The 13671-nt window shown below is 42.7% G+C and overlaps 1 protein-coding gene across 1 annotated transcript; it reads right to left on the reverse strand.

Annotated features, from left to right (window-relative positions):
• Positions 1-2714: 2714 nt before the first annotated feature.
• Positions 2715-13654, reverse strand: F3 (coagulation factor III, tissue factor). Its single transcript, XM_090269762.1, has 6 exons — positions 13389-13654; positions 12135-12246; positions 8045-8235; positions 5999-6177; positions 5036-5195; positions 2715-3717 (listed from the first exon to the last, which is right to left on the reverse strand). Exons 1-6 carry the CDS (start codon positions 13492-13494, stop codon positions 3584-3586), a joined length of 882 nt encoding a protein of 293 aa, XP_090125888.1. The 5' UTR covers positions 13495-13654; the 3' UTR covers positions 2715-3583.
• Between the last annotated feature and the right edge of the window lie 17 nt (positions 13655-13671).

A 13671-nucleotide genomic window follows, 5' to 3' on the forward strand; every position in this document is an offset into this window, starting at 1 on the left:
TTATGGCCTCAAGATAACTGCCCATAGCTCTTGGGGCTACATGTTTCTTCAATGTTCATTAAGAGAGCATTCCAACGTTCTCAGAAAAAAACAACTACCCTGAGATTTAGCCTTCCCAGACTAGGTTAGGCCATGTGCCGACCTCTAAATCAATTATTGCAGCCATGAGAATGTACTGAATGGCAAAGCCAGAATCACCTAGACCCCCAGCTGAAAAGCGGGGCTATGGGAAAAAGAGAACTAATCGCTATATACATCTGAATGAAGGTCCCATTGTAACACTAATCCTTCTCAGGCAACCATTGGAGAAAAATAACTCATGCTAAATACACATATCCGAAAACAGGTAAAAATTACATTTGGGTGTGAGTTTATCTACTATTTGATGGATACAGATTAATTGTTTTTGTTTATTCAAGAGACAGGTAAAAAGACTGCAGGCCATCAGCTGTAACTAAGGTAAAATGTCTTTGGATTCCACAACTATTAGCTTCCTATATGTAAGTCAAACTTGGTCAATAATTTAAGATGGTAAAAAAAAAAAAAGATCTTCAAAGCATGAAAGTTCTGCTTAGTAACAATTAGATGTATGGGATCCTTTAAGGGCCAGGGTAAGTAATACAGTAGAATTTGGTCCAGTGGAGGGCGGAACAGTTTCTGGGTACCCGCCAACAACTGATTGTATGGTTTTCTGCCACAGTGCTCAGGACAGTGTTAGCAGCAGCAGCTGCCTTGGCTCAGCGATAAGGAGAGCTGTGGCAACCTGAGGCAGGGTTGAAATGTGCAGGATTGAAGTGTCCTGTCCGTTGCATGGCAGCCTCATTTGGATCTGTAATGGAGTCCTTCCCTGTGAACAGCCAGATACCTCTCATTACTACTCAGGCCTGCTTTCACTATGCCGGTATTTTCTTTAGTGGGACCATTAAAATTCCTTAGATTATGAGGCCACAGAATTGCATAATGCTGTAATGATTCCTGGCAGGGAACACACAGCCTAATGGAAATGCCCTGTCAGACAGGGGCTCTGGGAGCTTGTTTTACCCTCAAGCAGTTCTAAGCTCTTTGACCCTGGTAGCCCCATGAGCAGGAATTCAAGATAATGGGCAAAGCTTTCAGGACATGCCCCATCCAACCTTTCTTCTGTTGATTCTGCTGCAATGCACCCCCTCTTTTTCTGGCACAACACATGCTGCCACAGGGTACGATTCATTCTCTCCAGCATCGACACAGATTGATTGTTGCAAGCCAACCAACAAAACCAGCTCACTCAATCAACCACTAGTCTGTTTCCCTTAATTTCTCCAAAATGTGTACCTTTTTTCCCCCTTTAGGGCTACAACTGTTAGGGAACATCAAAGGTTTGTTTTGCCCATTTTTCCATAGAACATCGTGTTATATCAGACATTTTGTGTTTAGACTTTTGTTGCCAATGCTTAGTTCTTTTCAGTAAAGGAACAAAATGGATTTAACAGTATGAATGGCTGGACAGTGAACCGAGTCTTTGCTCATTTTAATGCTCGCTCAGTGTCTCCTTGGGGGATGTCCAGGGAGGCATGCCATCTGGATCATTTTCCTGGACTGTCCTGGCCCAGCTTTCCACAGTAGAAAGCAAATAGAGTTGTGGCCCAGGCAGGTGCCAGGAACCTCATTTTCATCTTGAGTTAGAATCCTCTTTCAATACAGTTGAGAGAACGGAACTATTCCACTGTATTTTATTTGTATTTGAATGGAGGACTCACTGTTTTTACATTCTAGAGCAGTGGTTCTCAACCTTCCTAATGCTACGGCCCTTTAATACAGTTCCTCATGTTGTGGTGACCCCCAACCATAACTAAAGCATAGTGATTAATCACAAAAACAATATTTAATTGTATATGTTTTCCAATGGTCTTAGGCGACCCCTGTGAAAGGGTCGGTTGACCCTCAAAGGGGTCGTGACCCACAGGTTGAGAACCGCTGTTCTGTTCTAGAGGGAGGTAAGTCACCCGACTCCACCATGACTAAGGGCCCATTGGCTCGGCCACCCCAAAGGAGCAGTAAACATGAGCTCAACTCAATTCTGCCCACAGAGAGCTTTTAATTAACTCTAGAGGCTCCACTCTACTTCTCTCTCTCCCTATCTTACATTGTTCTTTTATCCAATTTTCTCTCAAGGCAATAACCCAAAGAATTTTTCTTTCTCCTCTCCAGCATTCACCTGCCAACTCAAACTAATGCCTATGGCAAGAAATCTAACCCTCTAAACCTGAAGTAGATGGTTTAAGTTCCACCTTCCCTGTATCACTATCCCATCCACTGTTCTGTGAATTGTGGTGCTTCCCTGTAGGCAGGGTATTGTCAAGCTTGGTCACGTGTCTTGCTTGGGCTAATGTCATGGGAGCAGAAGTGACAGAGGGCCAGTATGGAGCACAAGTTTTAATGGGTGGCTTAAAGCTTAAAGATGTGGCTGCCTGTTCCTAGCAGCTATTTTTGCCTTTTCTCTGCCCTGATCCAAATATGGGCTTCACTTTAGTTTGGGTCCTAGAATGAAAGGATATTAAGCTGCAGTCAACCCACAGCCAGCAAACTAATGTAAGTGAGAAATAAAAATAATATAAAAGTAATGTTGTCATATAGCCATTGAGGACTTTAGGGTCCTTGGTTACTGCAACTGGGACAACTAAATCAAAGACCAAATCATAAACAATAACTGGAAGATATAATAATTGCAATGGTCACAATTCCCAGTCACCTTTATTTATATAAAAGTATATTAAATAAATTATCTCAATATATACACACAGAACAATATTATCCTTATAAATATAAATCCCCACATATAAAACCTTTTAAAAATTATATAAATATATACAGCATTGATCATATAAGCTTTAAGTACCTTAAATCATAAACTTTATGTAGTTTGTTTGTATAGTAGTCTTATAAAAATATATTGTAGTTAGCTGTCAAGTGTTTATTAATCAACAGCATTTATGTCAGTTAAAGTGCTAAACTGTTAACACATATTAGGAACGTGCCCAGAGCTGAAGTCTTCTGCATTTAACACACTCATATAAAACTTTGCCAATTGTTTTGAACTTCAACAGACACCTCTTAAAAAAAAAGAGAAGTACCTAAACACCATATTTTAAAAAGACAGACATATGTTAGAAAAATCCACCCAATTTCCATTTAACTCTCCCACATGGTTTGATGTCAGCCTCTTGAAAGTTCTCCAAAAATCCACCCAGGATTTTTTAAGGCATTTGTTCATTTGTTTTTACTCGGCTGACTTGGTTTTATCGAGTGCAGAACATTGAGTCTAAAGCACGATATGTGCAAAAGGTGCCTTAGTGTCAAAAAAAGAAGTTTAAAAGCCTTGGAATTGGCCGTACCGTTCATTACATTCCAATGTGACAAGTGCTGGTGTCAAAACCAGAATGTTAATCATGAGAACAGTTAGATAAAGAACTTTGTTTGGGCCCAAGTGTCTCCATGCTCCAAAATACTCCTTTCTGTTTCCATATATTCTATTCTCTTAAAAGTTCTTGGTCACAGTGCAATATAAACTCTGTAGAAGTTGGCAGCTCCAACGCTGTGTGCTTTATGCAACACTGAGTGAGGCGCTTTTGCCACTTTGTCTTGCTCTGGCCTTCCTGCACTTGTGCACACACACAGACAGGGTGATGATGAAGATGATGACCACGATCGCCACTCCTCCGATGATGAAGAACATGTCTGAAAAATAAAAGGTACCAAGTCAACAAGGACAGAGAGCTCAAATCCCATTTATCAGAGGGCAGAATTGAGGCGTTAACCCCAAATTACACCATCCCGTTTTTGCGTAATTTGAAATTTCTTTCCTCCACTCTTTCCGCCACAACACATTTTGGTTAGGAAAGAATCTGTCAAACCCTAGATGACTTGGGGCAATTGACAATGGCCAAAAGCATTAAATGGGCCATTTAGTAAAAAATAATGTTCATAATCTAGAGAAGGTACACATAGATTGAAGTATGAACAGCTATTAGAAACAAGTGGCTGAAAATAATGCTGAGTTTGGTGGCAATGATTACAGTAGAAGATGAACCATCTATGCAGAGATGCACGGTGCTACCAGAATTCAGGTGAAGAGAGATGATAACTGGTTGGGGCAATAAGAAGGCTTCCTGGTGGAGGTGGCATTTACAATGGTTCTCAGAGAACACATTTCAGCAGATAGAGAGGAGACCTGGAAAGCAGCAAGCAGGGTGTGCATGAAGATGGAGGCAACGGAACTGGAGTTGGCTGTAGGAGGGCAAATGTGAGGGCTGTGGGTGTGATGGGCCAGAGGATTCAAGACCAGAGAGAAGGAGTGTTCTTTCCTTCTGCCAATGTCAATAAATAGAAGATAATTTATTTAAAAGTGCTTTAAAAATTTTAAATCTCCTCTTAGCAAGGTGCTAGGTCATCATTACTATCCTTTGACTCTGAATCCCTGAAGTACTCAGAGCACATTCCTTACAAAGCCTGGAGGGAGACTCCCAGGTTTCAGCCTCATGTACATGCCTGAATACTCACAGCCATTCCAGTTAGGAGCCACTTCTGCCATGTGTGGGCTCCAGCGAGTGCACATGCAAGGACACATGGACACAGGTATACGTCATAGACTCAATCCCTTCCCTATGTGGGTTAGACAGTTTATCCTCTGTGGCAACAGCCAATTGTGGGTGCTCAAAGCTAGTCCAGATGCTCCCCACAAGCCCCCAAGTTTAGAATTTAAGTATGAAAATATGACCAGAGAAATCCATGATTGATGCTTAACTCCAAACATGGACTGTGTGCCCAATGCTCAGCAGAGAGCTTACCCCATGGTAGGTGCTCAAGAAAACACTTGCTACTATAAGGGAACAACATAGAAACATTTCTAAATGCCTAAAATTACAAGTACACCCCCCCCCCCAAAAAAAAACCCCACAAAAACAAGAAAAATCAAGACAGTTTTTCTCTGAACAAAAGTACATCCTGGTTCTGAGGGAAGAGCTAGTCCTCGGGAAGGCGTCTGTGAGCCACTCACCTTTGAACATGCCTTTCTCATGGCTAGTGCACTCAATGGGACTTTCTGGACTCTTCTGTTTAACTTTCCGTGATGGAATCACTGCTTGAACATTGAAACAGTAGTTTTCTCCTTTGTCCACATCAATCAAAAACTCGTTAGTGTTTGACTTGACTGCTTTCTGTTAAAAGATAAAGAGTTGTAATTCATCTGGGCTCCAAGTGAGTTCTTTCTCCGTTACTAAGTCACTGTGGAAGTAAAAGCCTACATGGACACATCTGACATATACAGGGTTGGACGTGACTTGGCTAAACCGTTCCCCGTGGTAACTGCTGAGGATGCTTTTTCCAAGATTAGATACAGCCAACTTAGCCCCTTTAGAAGATATTTGTAGTAAAGAAAAAAATAAATTATATGTTAATCGTCGTCATCGGCGGCAGCCGTCCGTCTCGAGAGACGATGGTGTAGCTTCTTAAGAGTCTATCTGCACCGCCGAGAATGGCTGTGCAGTCCGACTCGGGAGTGACACGGTATCTGTCTCCTCCCGTGTTGAATCGACATCTTGTGATGACGCTGGAGTGTCCCTCTCCAGTGAAGCTGAAGCTACAGAGCCTGGGCAGGGTGATATGGAGGGTCTGCTGTTGCCCATGCAGCAGACCCTATATATGTTAATCATTGAATGGAAAACAAATTTTGTCCTTGTGATCCTCAGTAGAGAAAGAAATGTGAGACCTGACAGGAATCTTAGACATTATCTGGTCCACCCTCTTGGCTGAAGAACCTGAGTATCCAAAGGGGCCCTGCCCAAAGTCACAAGGCTGCTCAAAGTCAGGTAGAAACAGGACAGCAGGCACCCCTCCCACTCCACCACCACACTCTCGGCCACCCAGTACTGCTAGTTTTGAATTGGAGAATAAGTATGTTGTAAAACTCGAGTACCCATGATTTAAAGCAAGTCATAAAAACAAATGAAAGAATCCTCACCTTTCCTGTACTTGAAGCTCTCCAATAATAAAGTGTGTAACTTAAGTCCTTGCCAAAAACATCCCGGAGGCTTAGGAATGTACCATTCATTTTGACTAAGGTTTGTGCATCCTGTACAGTCACATTCAGTTGTGTCCCAACTTGTTCAAAACTCTGAATTGCTGGCTGTCCGAGGCTTGCTAAAACACAGAAAATAATCTTCGTTGGAACCGAAGAATCCCACTGAGTTATCACGGTTAGTAACACCCTGGTCATCCCTCATAAAACACCTGCACAGAATCAGCTCCTCGCTATAGCAAGCTAAGTAGCATCAGAGCTGAACCCCGAGACCTTCTATAGTAGCGCTGCCCACTGGAAATATAACCAGAGCCACTGATGTCATTTAACATTTCCTTGTAGTCACAGTAGAAAATGTAAAAAGGAACAGATGAAATGAACTTCAATAATATATTTATTTACCCCAATATAGCTAAAATGCTATCATTTTAACATATAATCGATGTAACATTTTTTGAAGATATTTTTCAAAATCTAATGTGTATTTTACTCTTACAGCATTAGTTAAATTTCTAGTGCTCAATAGCCACATGTGATTAGTGGCTACTTTATGAAACAATACAGTTGCATAAGATTTCATTTTTCAGTGGGTACAATGAATTCAGGGCTGTGAGAAAACCCAGGAAATGTCCTTGGTACCTCAAGAAACTAGTTTTAACCCTTGAGACTCTATTTATCTCATGCACTTTGGTTGAATGACAGTAAAACCAGTCCCAATAATTTAACACAGATTATATGCAAGTATGTGTGAACACATGAAAAATAAACATGTAAAATATATTTATATTGCCCCAAAAAAGGATTTCAAGTGGCTCACAAAAACCTCAAGAGCTATAACAGAAAATCATGAGGATGCCGTGAAAGGAAGGAGCAGGACCATCAATGCAGCAGAGTTGCTGGAGGTGGCTTTGGATGTGGTCTGTAAGCTCCAGGTGAGTGCTGTGATAAGACACATAAGGAAAAAACACTAAAGAGTCTGGACCGGTTCTGGCAAACAGGGCTCAGGGAGGGCAGCCAGACTCACCTGGGCTAAGGCTACAGTCTATTTTGACCCTCAAAGTAGATAGTCGAGGGGAAAGATTGGTTGACTGCCCCTCTACCCCTTCTCACCATCCCTGCCTTGAGAAACTATTTTCTCTCACTGGGTGATCAGAGGGATAGATATAAAAGCACCAATAACACGACACTTTCATTTTAACCTTTCATTCTAGGTCTTCTTAAAAGACCTTTGAAGATTTAAAGACCTTAGAAGACCTTAAAAGATTTCCCTCTTCCCCATGTGCTACATGTTTATTAAAAATACCTAGTTCAGAACCATAGTCATGACAAAAAAATGTAATCTGCTTGGCAGGAATCCTGTGCATTCCCTTAGGAGGTGCTAAGGTCAGCTTATTGGGGCAAAGGCTGGGGAGGAAAGCATTCTGCATTTGCAAAAACCAGCATCAACGTGTAGGCTGAGAGCTGGATAGGTAAGTGCGGCCACAATATGGAACTCAGACCACAGCCAACTGATTAAAAAAGGTCCCCAAACCTGATTAAGAGATCAGAGGGAAACGACACTTTTCCTGTGCATTTGTGACTGTGAAAACCCTTAAATTGGGACTTCTGGTCTGATGATGGGACAGAAATTCTAGGATATTTATGTACGTGTGTATGTGTATGTAAATATAACCTCCTAAATATCTGTGGAGAAATGCTGACACCCCAGCCTTGGTGGATTTCCTAGTCCCCCGGGCCCCATCCAGCCTGTCACTGGTACGGTCTGGGGACAGACCAGTGGAGAATGTTCCTTGATGACACTGTTATCAACTCCAAAGTTCACGCTCTGTGAACCTCCTACTCCATCAGAATGAATGGTTTCCCAGTTTCCGAGAAAGAAAATGTGTTTATGGAGAAACGCGTTTTTTAAATCTATTGGCCCCTAAGGGTCATAAGCTCACAAAAAGGTTCAGAAGCTTATAGTAGCAAGAATGAAAGCAAACTACTTACTGTCTAAGTAAGGTGTGAACTCTGGGGCGTTTGTATACACGGGCTCCCCAGCATAACTGGTGGCATTTGCTGGCATGGAAAGGACCCGCGCTGAGTACGTCTGCTTCACGTCTTTCACAGTCTCATCGGTGAGGTCACACTCTGTGGCTCTTATGGAGTAGCATTTGCTTTTCCAATTTCCTAATCCATGGCTAAAAGAAGGAAGGAAGGAAGGAAGGAAGGAAGGAAGGAAGGAAGGAAGGAAGGAAGGAAGGAAGGAAGAGAAATGGAACATTATGATTTGTATCCAATAAGATAGAAGGCTTTCTGGCTGTGGTGCTGTTAAAATAATAGCATCCACAAACACTCGTAAGCAGGCTCTTGCTATGCTGAACATGGATGAACTTGGGTCCTCACAGTAACCTGGGATGGCTCTGAATCATCTGTTTTCACAGGTAAGGTAACTGAGGCAAAGTGAGGTTAGGTGACCAGCTCATAGTCACACAACTGGACTTAGAGCCAGACAGCAGTGAGTGTCGGGTACGTGCTTTTAACCATTTTGTTAAATATCTTTCTTAAAATGTACATGACTTTTTAAAATTAAGACTTAAGTATTTATTATTTATTATATTGTACTAATTTTATTTATTATATCACATGCTATATTCTCTGTAGAATATAGTCAATGTAGTAATAATGGAGTCTATATAATATATGTTATATATTACATTCTATCATAACAATTATTGGTGTGATTATTTAACATTTATTGAATCTACTATATGCCAGGTACTGTACTTGGCCCTTTACACATGTTTCAGCTGATATAATCCTTCCAGGAAGGTACTGGATCTTTTTTATACATAAGGATACTGAAGCTCAGAGACCCTAAGTAACCTGTACAAGGTCACGTAACTAATGAGGTGAGAACTGGGTCTGTTCCTCTCATTCTACTACACTTCTCCCTCGCTTTTACAAGATGGGAATACATTCCATCAAAGATTACAGAATAACAGTACAAGCAGCCTCTCTCTAACAAAGTCTGAGAGACTAAGAGGCTAAAGATCTTTCTTTTGTAAGACCTCGCTGAAGAGGAAATTAGTTAATGAACTTCTACAAATATAAAATTATTTTAAAGGACCAAAACAACACATAGATAAATGTCACTGCAACGTGATCAGACACTCCTGTCCACCATAAATTGACAGCTACACTGCTCTTCCCTTCTCTTCAGCATCATTCATTGCCACAGCCCTATCCATCATGTAAGGCCATGTCCCAATGTCACTTTCCCCAGGGATCTCCACATGTCCTTGCTCAGAAATGATCTCTCCTTTCCCTGTTCCCCAGCACTGATGTCTTCATTAAAGTGCTTTGTGTTGAACATGGTCAGCTTGGGACCAGGCATCCATGCCCTGGTGTTTGCTGTTAAGCAGCAAGTCTGCAGGGCTTATACACAGCCATGCCTTGCTGAGTACTAGATGGTTTGCATTTACAGGTTGACTCAGGGAGAAAACAAGCTGAATTCAATTGTCTAAATCCATGCATAAGAGCTGTAAATATAATATATTGAGAAATCTCAACTAAATAATCAGGTTAAGAAGGCATGGGTAAAAATACTCTTTGTCATAAAATTCACAAACTAACATTGATACAGAAGTATTTGGAGTTCTTAGCTTTCTCTAATTTTCTATATAAAAATAGAGAGGCTGTTTTAACTCCAGGGTGACCAAAATGCATTTTACAAAAGTGAAGGAAAATGTGATGAATCTTCTTCATCGTTATGGCAAGCACGCCATTCAGATAACAGGAGAAAGGCTGCTGAGCTCTGCAGCTACATTGTTTGATTCCTCCCAGCTTGCATGTAGGAATCACAGCACTCTATGGCAAAATTTAGCACAAGTACCTGTATCACTGAAACTAGTAAAATCAGTCAAGTCGTGTGAACAGGCAATGTAGGTGCAATTCTGTAGTAAGTTCTTCTGAACGCTATTACCAGCACTAACACTTTAAAAGCTTTTGAGGGTCCTCTAGGTATTTATTGCAAAATCCCCTGATTTGGAAATAATAAAAGGCCTGCCTTAATTACTAAAAATTGCCAGCAGAATCACCAATTTAGGACCAGGTTGTTTTCTAGAAGCTTTGTACATTTAAGTTCAGTTTTAGAACTCAAACATTCCCATGGAATCAATTTTACAGGTGATGTTTCAGTGCCTGGGCCAATCTTTGCAGCCATCACTGAAACTGTTTCCAGACGGGAAAAAATCCAGTTGGATCTCCAAGTAGGGTCATCAGGCCCAGCAGTGGCACCCCGTGGCAGGGACAGGTGAGTAGTGGGTGAAGAGGAGGAGTAGGTTAAGATGCTTCCCCTAAAGAGGGAAAACTGAGAGCGAAGGTGGCCACTGAAGAGATGGAGCCTCACAGAAAAGCCTGAGAAATGAAATCCTTGGTGTTTTGGCACCAACTTTCCTTCCTCCTCCCAGTTGTGGGGCCTCACATCCACGGCGGCAGACCCTCGGGAGAAGACAGTGGTGGTGGAATACTGGGGGTACCTTGGTTCCAGACCTGGCTGGGCACTCACTAACAATGCAGTCATGAATAAATTCATCACTTTCCCAGAGCAACAGTTTTCTCTTCTATAAAATGATTGCTGTGGTTCTTTTCACCCAGGATCCCCGTTTGCCCCATGGGGAGGACTGAGAAGAGTGAGGTCTCCATCAGGGAGAAGGGACTGCTCACAGGTCCTCTAGCACGTGGGCAAGAGCCTGGAGAGATCCCTGGCTCCTCAAGAACCCCGTGTTGCCGGCGCCCCCAAGCGGCAGCTCTTCACTAGGGTGTTTGCACATTAGGGACCACGTTCACTTAAAATAGCAGCCTTGGGAAGTCCAAGAACTGAAAGCTAACAAAGGCTTATGTTTAAAAATCAGGTAAATCATAAATACATTTCCACATGTTCACCAAACATAAGACTGAATATAGTTAGGAGGTAAGCATTCCTCCTAAAATGTTATTTTCACTCTCCAGAAGAAAAGTATCAACCAAGGTAAACTTCAGCTCTGTATTCTTGACTAGTGGAATCTGAATTGACAAATTCGACCATAATCATAATTAAGACCTCACGTTATGAAATTCCTTCCTCTCCCTCCTCTGTCTATATGTGCATTCATGCGCGCACACACAAATCCTTCTCTCTGTTGGTTTGGCAACAGTAGTCATTAAGTTCATTTTGAAAAACAAGAACATCCACCTAAAATATCCCCTCAACACTTAAAAGTTGCATTCTTAATGCTATAAAAGGCTTGACACAAGCTAAACCAAACCAAACAAAAAGTAAAACACTTTTAATTTTAGCCAGAGATACTTTTGTGCCTTTGTACAATTAGTTTTAAAATAATTTTCACAGCTGCTCTCCTCTAATTAATAAGCTCTCTGACAAGCCTCCTAGAACCTTTCAGAAACCAGAAAACTTGCCAGAATATCATGAAAACCATCAAGGAAGACATGTTGACATTTAGATTGAATATACTGAATTATAGGCTTTTAGGGAGAGCTGTCAATGAGCAGCCCTGATAGCTGAGGGTAGAGAGAGGAGTATGTCTTTTCAGGTTGGTGAGTCATGAAATTGACCTCCTCCGATATCATGCATGCAACTGAATTTTGAATCATGAGTCCAAAGATGAATGCATCAAACTTTGCTTTCGGGCAAAATGTACATCTGGACTCCTCCTCATCTCTTCCCTAACACGTTAGAGCAGGCTCGCAGTCTAGACAGCCTGGAAAAAAGATTCGTGCGCTTAGGTGAGATTGGTTATCTATCCAGAACCACATCTATCAGTGCCAATATATTGGCTGGAGAAGGCTCACCTCCCCGCAGCTCATGCTCCACTTAGGAATTTCCCATCATCTCCTAAACCAATTAAAAAGTTTTATCAATTTAAGGTCTGGAACTATTGTAGAATTGATAGAGTATGGCTCTAGTCAACAAATCACCATGTCATCTATTAAATGATCTCATCCATCGATCAACTTTAAAGACATTTGTATTCAACAGAGGAAAGAGGAAACAGGAAACATCAAAAACTTTATTTTTCTTGTTTTGTATTTAGCTTACCTGATCTGAACAGTGTAGACATGATTGATGGGTTCGGGTTCCCACTCCAAAATTGTCTTGAAATTAATTGATTTCCAAGTTAAATTATATGCTCCCACGACACCTGTAGTGCCTTTAAACAACAGAGAAACAGCTATTATTCCATGAACTTCTCAGCACATGATTTCATGTTGAAGGATTAAAACACCTCCCCCTAAACATCACCATAAACCTCACATTAATTTTTTTCCCCAACCACAAAAGCTGCACTACTGAATTATCAAGCAAAAAATATCTTCAAACTTTTCTAAATCCAGAATTTTCTCATGGTAAGATCTTCCTTGTAATGTAAGGAAACAGGCAAGGATCTTGAAATCCTTGTTTGAAGTTATTCATGGGGGCTACCTGCGTTAACCTGACCTGGAAGCACAGCCCAGGAGCCCTCAGTGCCTTAGGGTGTCCATGGCCCAGATGGCAGGGAAGGCAGCTAGGAAGGGTCTTCCGTAAGTTATGGAAAAGGGCAAATCCCGCATGTGGGGGCAAGAAAGAGAGGAGTTAGGGTTGCATATAATGAAAAAGCCAATTCTTGACCTTTTTCATTTTTATCTAAAATGTCTCAGTAAATACTGAAACTTCCACAGACACCAGGCACATGCGCCGCCTGTCACACTGGGGATGTGTATACATTGGTTAGGATGCTTCGTTATTGAGGTCTGCTTTGCCAATACTCCCCAGGTCAGTCTCTGCCCTGCCTCCCACACAGAATAGGCACTTCGGGGCACGCACAGTGTAATGACTGCCTCACCAAACGACATTTTTCAACAGGATTGCCTCTAACTCAACCTAAAACAAAGACGATCAGGACAAGACTGAGGGCCGCTCTTCATTAAGTGAAGTGCACACTTAAGAACAACATCCAGACCATTGCATGCAGACCCGTGCAGGTGCGACCAAAGTACCACCTTCAAGGTCACTGGGAAGATCTTTCCCTAAACTTGAAGTTGAAGCCACAGATACACTTACGCAACAACGCACCTCCTGCCAAACATCTCCAGCAGATGCAGGCGGGGTCCCTGGCGCCAACCATCTACCCTCCAACTCCCGCCTGCGCGCCCCAGGCCCAGGTTCGTTGAAATGCAGGTGGGTGAGCGTGGCCAAGTTTGGCGGGCACTGGGGGCACCTCTGGGCAGCAGAGCCAGCCCGCTGTCAGCCAGGACTGTCCACCCTCCTTCCGACAGGGCGCCCCAAGACTTCAGGGAGGCGGGTGCCACTCACCTGAGGCTACGGCTACTTGGACGAGGACCCAGCCGAGGAGCAGTGTTCTAGAGACAGCTGTCCGGGTGCAGGGCAACCAGGGTCCAGTGGGAGTCGCCATGTCCATGAGCTGGTGGTGAGGTCGGGAGGATTCCGTTGCGCCCCGGAGGCTGGAGAGGTTGAGGGGGAAGGCACCCTTGGGCAGCCGTAGAGCGCGGAAAGGGGCGCGGGGACCCTTAGTCTGGGGAAGCCTGTGCCAGGAGCGCTATAAAAGGCTGCGCGGACGCCCGCGCCTCTCCTGGCC

This window comes from Furipterus horrens, unplaced genomic scaffold (assembly GCF_987537825.1).
Source record: "Furipterus horrens unplaced genomic scaffold, mFurHor1.1.pri manual_scaffold_3, whole genome shotgun sequence".
NCBI lineage: Eukaryota > Metazoa > Chordata > Mammalia > Chiroptera > Furipteridae > Furipterus > Furipterus horrens.